The sequence below is a fragment of the Notolepis coatsorum genome (genome assembly GCF_963971535.1).
Source record: "Notolepis coatsorum genome assembly, chromosome: 11".
NCBI classification, from domain to species: domain Eukaryota; kingdom Metazoa; phylum Chordata; class Actinopteri; order Aulopiformes; family Paralepididae; genus Notolepis; species Notolepis coatsorum.
The window spans coordinates 32,969,019-32,986,928 of NC_140175.1; the positions used below are offsets into that span (position 1 = coordinate 32,969,019).

The 17,910-nt window shown below is 44.2% G+C and overlaps 1 protein-coding gene across 3 annotated transcripts in view; it reads left to right on the forward strand.

Annotated features, from left to right (window-relative positions):
• The window catches only part of eng (endoglin), an 88,257-nt gene that overhangs the window by 20,741 nt on the left and 49,606 nt on the right, over positions 1 to 17,910 (forward strand). For 2 of the 3 annotated variants that reach the window (XM_084324060.1, XM_084324062.1), the window contains exon 2: positions 11,581 to 11,729. In XM_084324060.1, coding sequence (XP_084180186.1) covers positions 11,616 to 11,729 — 114 coding nt within the window. In that variant the 5' untranslated portion in view covers positions 11,581 to 11,615. Of the gene's footprint in view, positions 1 to 11,577; positions 11,730 to 17,910 lie in introns of all 3 variants that reach the window. The other variant, XM_084324061.1, reaches the window with a different exon arrangement.

The following is a 17,910-nucleotide window of genomic DNA, read 5'->3' on the forward strand; positions in this document are numbered from 1 at the left end:
TGTTGTCTCCCGTCGCACAGGAGACGAGCGCCTCGCGCCGACATTTTCTTTGGCTCAGGTCCGTTGCTTCCCCAGAACAATGAGACATAAAAGGTACAGGCCCGGGCCACACAGGTTCACACACACACACGTACGCACCCCATAGACACACACACACACACACACACACACACACACACACACACACACACACACACACACACACACACACACACACACACACACACACACACACACACACATACGCACACGCACACGCACACGCACACGCACACGCACACACACACATACACACACACACACACACACACATGCATCCATAGACACATGCACGTACACACCACCCATAGACACACACTCACACACACACACATGCAAAAACACACACACACACACATGGGTAAAAGGTACAGGCCAGGGCCACGCGCACGTACACACACACATAGACACACACACACACAAACACACACACGTACGCACCCATAGACCCATAGACCCGCCATTCTCGTGCTTTTAGACCTCACAGCCGCCTTCGACACTATAGACCACACTGTCCTACTCCTACTGTCGCGGCTGGACAAATATGGTGGCATCACAGGCGTCGCCCTAAGCTGGTTCAAGTCCTACCTGACTGGCCGGAGCTTCTCAGTCCAGCTTGGATAATTATTTTCTTCAGCGGCCCCTCTTACCTGTGGGGTGTCCCAGGGGTTGATACTGGGCCCCATCTTTTTTTTATTATATTGTTGCCGTTAGGCTCAATCATTGCAAAGCACAACATGTCCTTCCACTGCTTTGCCGAAAATCTATTTACCCCTAAAAGCAAAAGGCAAGGTTACATTACAGCCACTGTTAGATTGCCTGGCTGACATAAAAAAAGTGCACATTTTCTCAACTTAAATTAGTGCAAAACAGAGATAATTTTATTTAGTAATGATTCGGTTGACCCTACTGCCAATGCCCTAGGCCCTCTGGGCTCAAATATCTGCTCCTCTGTCAGAAATCTTGGAGTAATCTTTGACAGAAATAGTTTATTTGACAAAAAACTGCTTTTTCCACCTCAGAATCCTGGCCAAGACCAAACCATAACTCTCTCAGAAGGATCTGGAGAGGGTGATCCATGCCTTTATCTCGACCCGGCTGGATTACTGCAATGCGTTGTATGTCGGCATTGACCAGTTGCTGCTCCGTCGCCTGCAACTGGTACAAAATGCGGGAAACGTGACCACATCACACCAGTTCTGGCTTCTCTCCACTGGCTCCCTGTCCGTTTCCGTATCGATTTTAAACTTTTACTGACTGTTTTTAAAGCACTACACGGGCTGGCTCCACTGTACTTAGCCGAGCTCCTGCATCACCACACCCCATCCAGAGCCCTAAGGTCTGCTGACCAGCTGCTGCTGGAGGTGCCTAGGACCAGGCTTAAAACTAGGGGAGATAGAGCCTTTGCTGCTGCTGCCCCCCGGCTTTGGAACAGTCTCCCCCCACATAAGATCTGCCCAGAGCCTAGAGGCGTTTAAATCATTGCTCAAAACACACCTCTTCTCCCTGGCCTTTGACCAGAGCTAGCCTAGCATTTTCATATGACGTTCGCTGTCACTCTGGACTTTTTATCCAATTTTCCTGTCTCTTTTTATATTGCACTTTGCCCTTGCTTTCTTATAATGTACTGTACTATATGTTTTTCTCTGTAATTTTTGTGTATTTTATTGTATTGTATGTGTTTTTATCATGTGAAGCACTTTGGTTTGGCTGCTAGTCATTTGTAAATGTGCTATACAAATAAAACTGACTTGACTTGACCCATAGACACACACACGCACGTACATACACACCCACCCATAGACACACGCGTACATATGCACTCATACACACACTCACCCGTACATACCCATAGACACACACGCGCGCGCACACTCACACACAAACACACACACACGTTACTCGGTAGAGAGTTTGACAACTTCATCTTTAATCTTTTATATTTAATATGTGCACTCAGATTGCGTGTTTCATTTAGCCAATAAAAGTGTTCCAGCCACGTCTTTAACGTTATGTGGCTACATCGATCCACCATCACAGAGTTGACGTTAGGTTCTAATTTCAAGCCAACGGACAGTAATACTTTCCATAAATGTTCTATCCGTTCATTGACAGATCAATGTACAATAGCTGTAGCCTCATTTAGTGCATCACGCAAACATATTGTTGCTGGTCTGGACTGGTTCTCTGAGCTCCCCTCCTGTCGAGCTGTCACTGCTGCAGGGTTTAAACTCTGTCATCGCTGTGTAACCTGTGTCTTGTCATCTCTAGAGCCTTCTCTCTCTCCTTCACATGAAGTAAAATCTACTTGTGTGTGTCCACACAGACACATCCAGTTTATAATGTTGTCTGACAAGTATTGATAACACGCTTAGTATTTTACATTTTATTTGATGAATGTGGGCACTGATATGTGAAAATTAACTAAATGGGTTTTTATTTATATTAAAAGAAATACAAATAAAAGCATATACCGGTGGGGGCGGGTTATGTACTGTAACACTGAGTAACACTGGTATCACCGACTACCTCAGGAAGCCTGTCCTATATCACAATCATACATCACAGCTCCACACAGTCACACCTAAGCAACCTTTGAAACTGTTTGGAATAGTGCCGACTTTAAAAAGAATAAACTTGGCAGAGTATCTTCGCCTGGAACTGCCAGTAGTTCCTCAAAGGACTCTAATGCCTCGTCTCCACTAGCCAGGGTTTAGCTGTGCTGTGGCCTGTCTGGCACACAGTGAGCGCTGCCGTTGTATTTAGAACCTGGCCAAACCTGGCTGGACCCCGGCTGAGGCAGCCACCGTTCACAACCTGGCCAGAGCTGGCTGGCACTGTTTCATCATGGTTTAAAAAAAAAATTAAATAAAAAAAAAAAATAAAAAAAAATAAAATAAAATAGTAGCTGCAGATAACAGCAAGATGACTATACAATTCGAACAGTGTGTGCAGATAACAGGATGCGCAGCGGCCACTGTGGTTCAGGGCACAAGTGCATAACTTATATATGAGTACTATATAGATAGTTATTCATATTTATTATTGTTATATTGTAGAAATGTGTGCATTGAAATGTCTGTAAAGTCTCGACTACATTGAAAATGAGGGTGACCTCAATTGTAATTGCGAGAATAAATAAAGGTTGATGAACTTGAAGCCTGACCAGATGGATTCTCGCGTAGTAGTTGTTGAGGGAGTGGATTATCCATTCACTTCCATTGGCCTGATTGTCCTGCTGGGTCTGGGGAACAAACCCAAGCCAGCTTCTCTAATCTTTACGCCCTCACTTTCTCCAGTTTAAAGGGGCAGTTCACCTAACGGAACGTAGACCAAATGCGTCCAAATTTTTATAGGATTCTAGCACATTTTCATAACAATAGCGAATATTACCGTTTTCATTGAGGTTTCTTACAAATTAACGATGCTTTATGTTGTCCTTTATATGCCGATTATCATTCAAATCTTAAATTGTACCATATGTCCCCCTTTAGACAACATATGTAACGCTACCAGCGCACTTTTGTTAAGATAATTAGTTTACCATTCGCGGTCGCTATACCGAGGTCGCAGTAATAGTTTACCGCTGTTCAGATCACGGCGAAGAATAGACACATCCCAGTGACCTGTGACCTGTACTAAGGATCTTGGAAAATGTATTCATGTAGTTTTCAACATTTTCACGTTTTAATTTTAAACCAATGCTGCCATCTACTGACAACAGAAAGTGTTGTCTAATCGTCACCTTGAGAGCCACTTCCGTATACAGCGTCGCCCGAAACCCATTCTAGAGATTCCCACTTTTTACTGGGAATGGGGCGTGGCCGTATTTGGTCCCAGACAATAAGAGTGGCTGCGATTGGTCACTGTGACGTTAGTTGTTGAGGGAGTGGATTGTCCATTCACTTCCATTGGCCTGATTGTCCTGCTGGATCTGAATCGTTACGCTTTTTTACGATACAATGGAGCTGAATGGCACTCTGCTTGATGCGCTCAAAGCACCAAAATAATAAATGTTTTATAAACTCAACGCCTTCCCTCAAGTACTAGTCACGCACCAGAACCATGACCCGGCTAAGCCTCGCTGTGAGCAGTTTCATATAGGAACTATTGTCTACCCAAGTACTACAACCCCATTCATTACACATGTGGTAAGTCAAGTCAAGTCAAGAGTTTTATTTGTCACGGCATACAAGTATACAATGAAATGCGGGTGGTCTTGCCCGCAACGATGTGCAATACAGTAGTACAACATATAATAGAATCCAATAAAACAACATTGTGCAATAAACAGGTAACATAGTGGGGCATCTCGGTATTTGTACATAAGTTATTTACAGAGCATGGAGGACATGCTAGGTCCTTTGGTAGTGCAATACACTGTTACTGTTGCTATACTATACTAAGGGGGGGGACTATTTAAATTTGTTTCATTTTGGGTGAACTGCCCCTTTAACACTTAGTTCACATATCAACACATTTGCAAACAGACGCATATTTTATGTTTATGTGAAATATGTGGAAATTACAGTGACTTACATTCATAACCATAACCCTAATTGTGACACTACAATAGCTTGTAAAACTAAACCAGGAGGTCAAACATGTACTCATTCGGTCCCCCAAACATCGCAATTGGCTGGTGTTTGTGTGTGTGTGTGTGTGTGTGTGTATTCTCAAAATCCGTCCCCGGGTTTTTCCACATGCACATACACACACACACACACACCCACGAAATGTCAAGATGGGCGCAGGGGGAGTGGGGCGACGTCCCGGGCCAACATCCATGACATGGTAAACAGTGAGTTAATTACACACCGACACATAGGATATGTGACATTCATCATCATTTTCTAACCATTATCTGTCCCTCGCCTAATGGCTTCTGCCCCCCCTTCGCCCCCCCCCCCCCATAATAGCTTAGATGTAAATAGGTCTCCACACCGACCCCTAAATAGTTCTTCTCATGGAATGGGAAATGAAGCGGCCTGATAAAAATAGATAAAGCATAGTTGGAATGGAATGGCTCTTCTATAGCTCATTTACCAGCAAACCGCTTAGTGAGGCCATTGGCATTTCCGGGGGTCAGTGAGGGCCCAGGATGAATGTGGTGTGTATATTCTGTGATGGCTGGTAAATGGGATAAGGGACATGCGCGAACGCATGGCTGCACACACACACACAAACAGATACCCACACACACACATATATACACACTGACACACATGTGCGCACACACACTCCACACACACCAAAATACACACAAAAAAAACATTTACACACACCACACGCATACGCACACAAATACATTTACACACCACACACACACACGCACGCACGCACGCACGCACGCACGCACGCACGCACGCACGCACGCACGCACGCACGCACGCACGCACGCACGCACACACACACACACACACACACACACACACACACACACACACACACACACACACACACACACACACACACACACACACACACACACACACACACACACACACACACACACACACACACACACACACACACACACACACACACACACACACACACACACACACACACACACACACACACACACACACACACACACACACACACACACACACACACACACACACACACACACACACACACACGCAGATTCAACGTGATTTACTCCAGTCCTCCCCAGCCACTGCAGTCATGGGCTGTTGATTCTGTCACAGTAGACTGAGAGGCAAGTGTCTTTACGGCAGTAGATGTGGATGAGAAGCGGTGGAGTGGAGGACATTAACGCACAGGGCCAGAATAACAGGAAACTGGCCTTGACCAGCGAGGGGATATGGGAGGAGAGAGAGAGAGAGAGAGAGAGAGAGAGAGAGAGAGAGAGAGAGAGAGAGAGAGAGAGAGAGAGAGAGAGAGGGAGAGAGAGGGAGAGAGAGAGAGAGAGAGAGAGAGAGAGAGAGAGAGAGAGAGAGAGAGAGAGAGAGAGAGAGAGAGAGAGAGAGAGGATATATGTCTATCTGGCACTGCAAGGAGAGAGACTGTCCTTGTACCGAGGAAGGAATGACTGAGAGACAGAGAGAGTGACAGAGAGAGAAAGAGAGAGAGAGTGAGCTGATGGTGTAGTGCGTGGGGACTGATCGTGCTCTCCCTGTCTATCTCCCGACGTCACCCCTTGCCCCCACTCCCCATCCTTCACTTACATTATATCCCATCTGTATCTTGTTCTTCCCTGTCAATCACTCCGCCTTTCTTACTGTCTCTCCCTCACTCTCCGAAGCGAACGCCGTCCGGGGTTTCATCCAAGGTCAAGGAGAGACGTCGTATGTTTGAGTGGGCGGCAAACGCTCTGGGTCAGGCTCACATGAGAATGTAGCCAAGGCAACTCAGAGACGTGTCAGGGCGGAGGGTAAAGGTCGATTTCTCGATTCACCGCAAATCAACATCTCTTCTGGGAACATAATGGGCTCACGAAGAGGCTACGTGATTTGTTGGGTGGGGCGACCATAGATATATAATCACTAGATGGCTCAAGGCAGAGTCTCGAGCGTAGTTAACATCTTGCTTCGGTAGGGCGGTCAGGTGGCGTAGCGGAGATTGTGTTCGTCACCAACGCTGGAGATGCTGGGTTCGCGTGTTCGAATCCAGCTCCCGGCGTTGTCACCAGCTTGGCTGGCCGTTCACACTAATACAATTGGCAGTATTAGGGGGTGGGGAAAGCTGGCGGGTGGGTCCTGGGCGTTGTGGACAGCGACCCCTACAGTTTGGTCGGGGCGCCGGCTCAGCGAGGGTACGATCTGGAGAGAGGTAGTGCGGCCTCCCACACATTACACTCTCCCAGTGAGAATCTGCGCGGCCAGGCTGGCCTGCCGGCTGGCTGCACATGCGTCGGAGGAAAGCATGTGACAGTCTCCGGCCTCTCGAACCAACAGTAGGGGAAAGTGCGCAACAACCAGGAAGGGGGTTGGGAATTGGCATAACGACTAAGAGTGGGATGGGAGAAAAATCAGAAAAAGGAGGGAAAAAAAAAAAAAAAAAAAAAAAAACATCTTGCTTCGGTGGACTATTCTGTTAAGGTGAATGATCTGCACAAACAAAAATACTCTTAACTCGCTCAAATATGAAATTCCATTAAAAGTATGCAGTATGATAACTACATCTCTGACTTTTTTAACAAACCAAACGTTTGAAAATATAGCAAGCTATGGTTATTTCAATAGTACATGCACCATAGACATGCATGTTATGACTGGGCGTGCTCCACCCGCGCAAGATGGCCGCCATGTGGCAACATCGGTCTCTGTTGGCCAGCAGCGCGGTGAGTCATCTAGATATATATCTATGACGAAGAGGCTCCATGTTTTGTTGGGTGGGGGGAGGGGGTGTCAAAGGGGAATTCCGCGGCAAAGCAACATTATTAAAACAAATTTACCGGATTGAGGCATAACTGATTAATCCTCTCTGTGCGGCTGGCCAAAGTAATTTATGCTCAGAAACGTCGGCCGTGAAAGGTGCTAATTCGGTAGAGCCGAATGTCATAATGATTCACGGGCATTAGCTCCCGATTTGGAAGAACTTGAATGGGTGGGTAATTTGAATGTCCCATTCTCTCTCTCTCTCTCTCTCTCATCTCTCTCTCTCTCTCTCTCTCTCTCTCTCTCTCTCTCTCTCTCTCTCTCTCTCTCTCTCTCTCTCTCTCTCTCTCTCTCTCTCAGCCTCCCACTCTCTCAACTCACCAGGCACCACAAGTGAATGCTTAACCCACACCTGTGTTTGGTAGGAATGGCAGTGTTTTGACAGGCTGGTTGACTGACTCCCGCCCTGTTTCGCCTCAGTGAGCCTGTTCAGTAGTTTAGTGCTGTGTCTCTAGCCTGCGATATGCGAGCTCATGTGAGCTCATTTTACTCTGCAGTACAGCAATGTTTCTACAAATATAAGAGAGACCCAGAGTGGAATTCCCTTTTTAAAGGAACACGACACACAATAAAGGGATGTTAAAACCTGTGGTGGAAAGTAACTAAGTAACTAACTCTACGACATATAATGTTACTAGTTATTTGGAAATATATACAAATATTTGTTCATACAAAACATGGTCGATGAAGATGACACACTTTAAAAGTTATGTAATCAGAGTCGGCATAAGACCACATTGTAACACGTCAACATAGCCAACGTGCATGGGCCGTGCATGGGCCGTCACGCACGTCACAAGCACTCGCGGCACTTTGCGAGTGTCTACCGGCTCGGGCGAAATTTTTCGCCAATCATGTAATACCGTTCGAAAGTTGAATTTTCCGCCTTTCGAACGCTACCTCACTCGACCAATTGCGTGCCTCGGTTCTCGAGTTACATGACGATATGTCAGGCGAGCGTCTTTTTACAGGCCGCACGTCAAATTACCACTTCTGACTGTATATGCTCTAGAACTGACCAATCACTGCTGATGGCAAAGATTATTGGTCAGTGTTGTAGTCAACGAGCTTCCGCTTCCAACGATACCCCATGTGGGGGGGTGTGAGAGTGGGGGAAGTAGGTGAAAGTTGAAACATTTGTTGTGACTGAAGCTTCAGAACGCACAGAGGTGGATAGCCATTTTGGATTTTCACGCTTTTTTCTTTTGGTACACGGTTTATTATAACTTTTATCTCAAGCACTAATTTTTTTATGGACTTTTATAAAATCTAGACCTCTACTACATAAGACTTCAGGCTATGGAACCGCTGTGTTTTCCAGCTCATACCTCTATGTTGGAACTTAAAAACAGGAATCTAGCAACCACTAAAGAGAAATGTGAGTACACAAGTTCAAGTTCAACTCAAGTTCAAACCTCTGTTACTCTATTTCATTAGCACTAAAAGTAATTTTACGTTTTTGCTTTAGTAACTTCAGAATGTTACCTTTCAAAAGAGACCAGGCCCATGCATGTGATATAAGTATAAAGTATAAAGCTACGCTTTGCAAAAAAAGTATGCAGTTCTCAAAAACAAAAACTAAAATTGCCACTTTTTGGCCCACCTGTTAAGAGGTTGGTCAGTGGATCATGGATTGAATGCTCCCAAGCAATGAAATACAATAATATGTATGTATATAGCATATGTTCTTTTACTTTTGATATATAAGTACATTCAATAGCAAATACTTTTCTCTACATTTACTTTTTGAATGGAGGACTTTTACATTAAATGAACGGAGTACTATTTTATCTGGATTACTTCTTTTACTTTTACTTAAGTAAAGGAACTGTGTCCTTCCTCCACTGCTGGTTAAAACATGTGCCATAGTGACGACACCGTGCCTCGAGCAGGATTCTCTCTCCGTCATCATCATCAGTGTCCCGTCTAAACATGGCATTTCCTGCTGCCCTCGCACACTTTTGTTATTTCCTGTTGACCCTCTCCTCTTCATCTCTGCACCCCTCCTCTTCCCCATGAAAGGGGTCACCCCTTGTCGCCGAGGTTGCAGATGCCGTCTTGTTTCTTCTTCTTCTTCGTCTTTGAACACTTTGCACCATCGAGCGTCGCTTCCGAGCAAAGTCAGCCACCTCCGTTTTCAATATCACAATCACTATCTCTCCGAGGATGATTGATGCGGTGGCCATCTGGGACACTGCGGTATCTGATAGCGTTTAGTCATTATGAATTAGATTTATTATATGTGTTTAATGGATTCAGTTGCTGAACACCTTCATCAATTCTTGTGTAGCGGGCCGGTGGAGCGAGGGTGGTTTGATGATATCCACGTCGGTGGTGCGCGTACTGTATCCAGCTTCAATGCGTTTACTGATTGGGTGCAGGATAGAGTAGTTCCTGACTAGTCTGCTCCTATCAGAGGACAATCTCCCACTTGTCAGGAGACAGGCAGTCTGAGCTTATGACGGCAGTTAGACCCTGGCCATCTCCTGTTAACAGCCAATCCAGATCAGAGCCTTGGCTGCGCCGCCCAATGACGGCGCTGGGCTCTGATAAAAAAAAATTAAAAAAATTAAAAAAATCCTAATCAGACTCTCGCATCTTGGTGGGCCAGAGCCGAGGCCGCTGATTGGGTAGGAAGTTGCACCTGACCCCTATGCTTCCTGAGGAAGGAGGCAGTTCATTGGCGGAGAGGACAGGATACTCCCCACAGAGGGACAGAGAGAAGGAACAGATAAAGCAAATAAACTGTTTTGTCGGATTGTGATGATTTCAACACAATGCCTGTCTGGCTGATGCATACTCCCCCAATGCACAGACACACACACACGGACGCACGCACGCACGCACCCACGCACGCACGCACACACACACACACACCATGTACCATGTACAGTAGGCTTTTCATAGCCATCGCCATCCTTGACCATGGACCCTCACCTCCATTAAATCAGCCCCTGTGACGCGGTGCTCAGGTCAAACAGGAAACTCCCAGCAGGGGGCCGGATGAACAAAAACTTGATTGATGACACCGTAACCAATCCTCCGAAGATGTCAGATGAAAAAACGTGACCTATCAGACCAGACCTTTTTTGACCCGTCCAAATAAATTAGCAACCCATCCTTCTTCTGGTCTGATTACAAAAAGCTGGAATGACCCACAGATTTAGCCTGGAACCCCTGGAACCCCTGGAACCCGTCCCAGACGACCACAGAGTATAATAGAGGACGGAGGAGGCAGACTTGAATGAAACAGGAAAGCAACGCCCTATTGTAGAGGGAGACAGTGATTGAATGAGCCTTTCAGACCATGCATAATTCTAAGCCGTGCTACCAAGGCTGTACATATGAATTATGACTGCTCGCTAAATATTGTGCTGTAATAGTATTTTCATAACATGCACAAGGTATTTTCTTCAGTAATGCATTCAGACATTTTGGCCTAACAAATAAGTTATTCACCAGTGACATTAATGATTCATCGTCTCCTAATAGAGTTGTAGGCTCTCGCTTGCCTTGGACCTCATCCTTGTTGCAAGCATGTTGTTGTTGTTGTTGTTGTTGTTGTTGTTGTTGTTGTTGTTGTTGTTGTTGTTGTTGTTGTTGTTGTTGTTGTTGTTGTTGTTGTTGTTGTTGTTGTTGTTGTTGTTATTGTTCAAATAGGCTGTACAGTATGTACAGCAAAATAAACATTCTTGTTTCATAGAGAGGACATTGTAATCCTCCATACAGTTAATTTAAAATTTTATTTTACTGCCATTATTTATTATTTATACTTACTATGTACCACTGCTCCTAAAATATTAGTTTTAGTTCTATTTTACCTCTATATTTCTTTCACTCATACATGCATTTTTTTAGCTACTGTTTATATTGTATACAGTCCTGTATATTGTGTGTACATCGTGTCCCATATGTTACTTTATGTTTATAGTGTCCTATGTTACTTTATGTTTATATTAGATCTTTTTTATATACACCGTGGGAAGGGGGAAACGCAATACAATGTCTCTGTATGTCTTGCACATACGAGAAGTGACAATAAAGCTGACTTTGACTTTGAATGTATTCCTGGATTTGAATGATCTTGTGTTCTCACTCAAGCTTAAACCGCTGACACGATATTTTCCCTCAGCAGCTTCCCATCAGACCTGCAAGCCGGAGCCCCTGGAGATGCCAGACGTGCCTTGGGTCCAGGTGAAGGAGATGCCCGTGGGCTGTTGGACCAGCTTCCTCAGGGACGACACAGCGGAGGTCCACATCTTGAGTCTGCACTTCACCCCGATGGTAAGCAACCGGAAAATGACGGGCTATGGGGCTTGACAGCGACCAATCGATCGCTGGTCATTCAGAGTGCTAAACTATTGAGCGAGTACAGACTCCTCCAGACATGACTTCTACTGAACTATACTGACTTTGACCTTTTTGGTTTGGGATCATTGGACTGAAATGATTGAGTTCTCCGGTAGAGAGATCTCACATTATTTCTATGTGTCAAAAATGGCACATTAAAAAAAAATGATTTCTGGAATGTTGCTCATCTGGTTCGTACCAGACCTTTGGTTTCAGATGGGTTTACAAGTAGTTACCCCACTAAAAGCAGAGGACCGTTGTACCATGCTGATAAATAGGTATAGGTTGAGTTTTTGACGAGTGGATACCCATCACTCATGCCATAAAGGATAAAATATGCTCTCCACAAAATGGTATGGTTAAGTCCTCTTGAATGCATGACTTTGACCTATAGATTCATTCAGAATTGGTCACCGGGGCACTTTTTCAGAGCTTCTCTGTACTTCCCGGAAATCTGAGTTGCATGCGTGATTCGATCGACCATCTCATGGTCAAATATATGTGGTAACGTTGCCACCTTTAGCTTCAGCTTACACAGAAAGCTTAGTAGGTATTGGCAATGTCTTAAGTAAGGGATAATGTATAGCTACGAGGTCATTGTCGCAAAATAATTGACCGACACAGAGTTTAAATACCGAGCCGCCTCGGCGAGGTGTTTTAAACGTCAGTGAAGGTCAATTATTTTGCGACAATGATCGAGTATAGCTATACATTATCCCGCTTATTACATGGCTAACTTACTAACAATATACCTAATTCATTTTACATCGACTCGCAACACTGGTTCTGGCTGCGTTCTGGCTCCGCTCGTCGCTCCACCCCCTGTCATCGCCGGCAGCAGAACACTGGCAGTGTCTAATTGCACTGAAACAGTGTGTGTCAGTGGGGCTTGATTGCGAACAGCTGCGCACAGCGGTCATTATTGTCCCACAGCGGTCATTATTGTCTGATAATGACCGCTGTCGGGGGGCTATTGACCAATCACAAGCAAGCATTTCGGCGAATGTGAAAACGCCATGTAATAATCATAGATAAAGTGCTGCCAAGCCGCATTTTCACTAGTTTATTGAACAATTCGGTGGGAAACCATCACATTTATATAAATTGTTATTCAATATAGGATTTTTTCTGGGTTACATCTGGAGGGGATCTTTAAGTCATATAAGTCATAGAATAAGTGGTAACATATGAGTCACATGTTTCTGTGACTGCTTGATGGGGCCCTGCAGGCTGGGATAGATCCAGATGGTGCCAGACCTAACAGTTTGAACCTCTTCCTGCAGTAGCCTATTGGGTCAATTCTCCAGATACCAACACCCTTTTTTAGCCTGGTATATCAGCCCATCCGATATCCAATATCGACTAAATCCAATATAGGTAGGCCATATTATTAGTATTGCATGCATCCCTACCATAGGCTATAGACACTAAGCTAATATTGCGAATGCTGTGAAAACTATAGTTCTCCGTTGCAAATGTGCATCACAGTGAACGACGTGAAACAAGCAATGCTATGCCTGTATGCGGTCAATAACCTGCGGCACAGTAGCATCTGTAGCCTACTAGCGGATAACCTCACCTGTGTTATACAGCTTCTGACAGATTTTAATCACAAAGTCCATCTCAGCTGGTCTCAGGAATATCACACCAAAGCAGCGGTTGGAATGTTAGGCCGGTTCTCAAGGGAAAACTCTGTTCTTGGAGAACACTTGTGAGGGTGATTGATACCAGATGACCGCATCACTAGCTAGCGAGCAAGCTTTCCCGTGTGGCTGTAGTGTAAACACAGGGGACACCCCACTCCCACTCATGTCTGATATCTAACTAACCGCTAACACATGCCAGACATAACAGCGGCTGGGGTCTCCCCTGGGGTCACTGGGGGGTCGGTGGTTGGTTCTTAAATATTCCCATGATAACCTTGCTAGGCTGCATATTGAGAGTAATAATAATAATAATAATAATAATAATAATAATAATAATAATAATAATAATAATAATAATACATTTATTTTGTATAGCGCTTTTCAAGGACCCAACGTCGTTGTATTCTGTTTCCCATTTAGACATACAGTACGTAGGCTAATTGCAGTCACCTTGATCATATGCAACTTTTAGCGTCAGGTGGAATGGACACGGATATGGACACTAACTATTTCATCGATACACTGTTATTGCGGTACGTGCCAGACTCCATTATTCACTGTCTGACATTGTCTGGTCAGCTAACATTAGTCAGTTCTTTATCAGTGCTCACGGCTTTGCCTTTCCTCTCTTTTCTCTTTTTTACTTTCTGAAGTATTTCTTGCTCTAAACAACTTTCTATTCTCTCTCTCTCTCTCTCTCTCTCTCTCTCTCTCTCTCTCTCTCTCTCTCTCTCTCTCTCTCTCTCTCTCTCTCTCTCTCTCCTAACCGGCTCCAGCGGCCTCATCTATATATATATATATATAAATTAAATGTATATATATATTTTTCTCTCTCTCTCTTTCTCTCTCTATGTCTGTTGGTATTTAAACCTCTCTTCATTGTTCATTGTATGAAATGCTGTTGCACAATCTACTATACAAAATTGGGCCAGATTCTCTTTTCTCTCTTTCTCTCTCTCTCTCTCTCTCTCTCTCTCTCTCTCTCTCTCTCTCTCTCTCTCTCTCTCTCTCTCTCTCTCTCTCTCTCTCTCTCTCTCTCTCTCTCTCTCTCTCTCTCTCTCTCTCTCTCTCTCTCTCTCTCTCTCTCTCCCCCTCTGTGTCCTTCTCCTTCCATCTCTGTCTCCCTAATCTGAATTAAAGAGGGCTCGCCGGGGAGTGAGGTATAAATTACCCATAAGTGACAGGGGGGGGGGGGGGGGGGGGAGTAAATGAGTGTGCGGTGTTCGCCGGCCGAGACACCAGCACAGGATGATACAGTATCCGAGGACGCCTGCCTGAATCCCTCACCTCCGTGAAATTGATGAAGGCCCAGCGAGGCCCCAGGGCCCTCTCCTTCTTCACCAGCTAAATGGGAAACTGCAGCAAGAGTCCTCTTATGCCTCCGCTCTTAAAGTGATAGTTCCGATAGTTTTTTTGGACCCCTGTAGCCCTATTTCTTACTTTCTCAGTCCATACTAAACCCTCATACTTCCTTACACTAGCTCTGGCTCTGTGGCCACAAACCGATGCAAAGTCAATGGGGTCAAGTCAAGATCTTGTCTGTAACAAGCTGACCAGGGGCTCACTGAAATGTACACAGATTCGATTTAGATTTCAGCAAGCCTCAGTCAGCTTGTACAGACAGGAGCTCGACGCCATCGACTTTGTGTTACAGTAACTATCCGGAGCTAGTATGAGGAGCAGCATGGGTTGTGCTGAGAAAGGACTCTACCAATAATCAACGTCATCATAGTAAGGACGCTCGTCGCTATAGGGTTCCGAAAATCGGAACTACCTATTTAAAAAAGAAAACGCTAGCTCCGTAGTGGGAGTCAAACTAGAGGGAGAAAGAAGCTGGACGCTATCCTGGAGAACCCCTCCCACCCCCTCTCTGAGGAGCTAGTTTAAGATGAGAACCCCTCTCACCCCCTCTCTGAGGAGCTAGCCAAGGTGAGGAGCACGTTCAGCCATAGACTCATCCCCTCCCGGCACACCACACATCGCCTGTGTTAGTCCTTGTGCCAATAACCATCAGGCTCCACAACCGTGGGCAAGGACTGTCTTATTTTTATCATTCTAAATTACTCATAGTTTATCTTATTTTGTACCTTCTATCTGATGTTTTTATTCTCTATATTTTATCGTATATATAGTACAGTGTAGTATGTGTTCATTACAGCTCTGTGAAATGAAAATGCTGATGAAAAGTGAGCCTGGCACCAAAGCTCCTCTGAAAACATAAAGGACAGTGTCCCTTATCTCTAATGCCAAAATCAACTTCATTTGTCAAAATTGTAATAGTTCACGACTGACACGTTTTTCATTTCACGAGACACAGCAGCCCGTTCAGCTCCGGCGATGATGAAAGATGATCTTTCGACACTTCTGAAAGATGCTGCGACAGTAAACATTATTATCGATTTTTACACCTGTTGTGTTAACGATGTGCAAACAGAGAAGTGTTTTTAATGCTGTTCCTCTCATTACACATGCCGTTGATACCGTAATTGGAGGAAGAGGATGTTTTTGCCAACATTCTGGTGTATTTCTTCAGTAAAATGCTCCATGTTGTAGAATTAATTTAGCTTTTTCAAAACAATATAACGTGGAGTGACAACCATGCAACCAATCCACATACGATTTTGATCCCCGTGGAGAAATGCTGGCGCCATAGCAGCATGGGGGATGGGGGAGGGGGGAGGGAGGTACAGGTAATAGAAGAAAGACAATAAATATAATCACTAAAATGTTATCTGAATATGAAAATATGACAAAAATAAACAGTGTAAACAATATAATTAACTCTGAATAATAACATATGGCAAACACAAACAGTGTAAACAAAGGTGTAGATGAGTATAATGCAACTTTAAAGGGGCACTTCACAGAAAAACAATTCTGTTAAATTTTGCTTATCATCTCAGACATATCCCACGACTGTGTTGCCCACATTAGTTTGAGAGTTATTGTGAGTTAATGAGTTTGAATATGTCCTCCAATGATGTCATCGGAGGACACTGAAACCTTGTGTCATGTCACTTCCAGAGGTGTACAGTCATAGTGGTATACATATACATGTAAAGGTGTACAGTATTAGTGGTAGTACATGCATGTTGAGGGGTACATATATAGTGGTATACACACATGTAGATGTGTACAGTCATAGTGGTATACATACACATGTAGAGCTGTACAGTCATAGTGGTATATAGGGATATAGGGCCGATCACGTGATTTTCAGAAGATCGGGATCAAAAAAAAAGAGAAAAAAAATCGGGATAAAAATACAATTTAATTTAAATTTTTTTTTTTTCAACAAACATGAACATGTTCACATCTTAAACTCATACTGAGGCCTTAGTTTTGGTTTTAAATTGCATATCATCATTCATTTATTTATTGTCACACAGAGCGGAATAATTTTGCCAAAACAAACGCATTTCCTTTGATTTAATTATACATCAAATGATTTATGTCAAGGATGAGGGACATCCACTAGTTGCAGAACTTGCAGTCACCTGATTTTTACAGACGATGGCGCCATTGCTCTCATGAAGCAGCAGGTTGGAGGCAGAGTTTTTAGATTACTCCGGTTGCAATGCCTCGCTTGAATGAAGTAAACTTTTCACCTGGATAACGTCAAAATTCAGGGTGAATGTAATGTGAGAAATTGGGATGGGAGAATAATACTTTTTTTTTTATCGGATCGGGAAAGATCGGTATCGGTAGATACTCAAAATCACATGATCGGGATCGGATCGGGAGCAAGAAAAAGGTGATCGGGACATCCCTAGTGGTATACATACAGTACACATGTAGATGTGTACAGTCATAGTATACATACACATGTAGAGGTGTACAGTCATAGTATACATACACATGTAGAGATGTACAGCCATAGTGGTATACATATACACATGTAGAGCTGTACAGTCATAGTGGTATACATATACACATGTAGAGCTGTACAGTCATAGTTGTATACATACACATGTACAGTGGTACCCATCTGTAATTAAGACAAGGGTACAGTGTCTTCCGATGACATCACTGGAGTACATCTACAAACTCATTAACTCTTTAATAACCGTCAGACCACAATGAATGTGTGAAAAACAGTTTCGCTCTTGGGGATATGTGTGATTATTATGTGCAAAGTAAATCTGCACAGCTTTTCAGTGAAGTGAAGGGAAGGAGCCCTGGGGACCGTAATAAAAACATGTCTGATGGGTTTAACCCTTTCACTACCACACTACACAATGTTAACCCTTTACCATCACACTACACACGGTTAAACCTTCTGTATTGTCGCAGTGAAAGGGTTAACCATTTGGTAGTGTGTAGTGAAAGGGTTAATTACATCCAAGGTATACAGTGGAGTTGTTATTATTATGAGGTAAAAAGAGAGAGACCGAGGAGAGACAAGTCAAGGGTTAAGAGCAGCAGGCATCGTTCGCTGAGAACACGCCGGAATCCGAGCATGTGTGAGA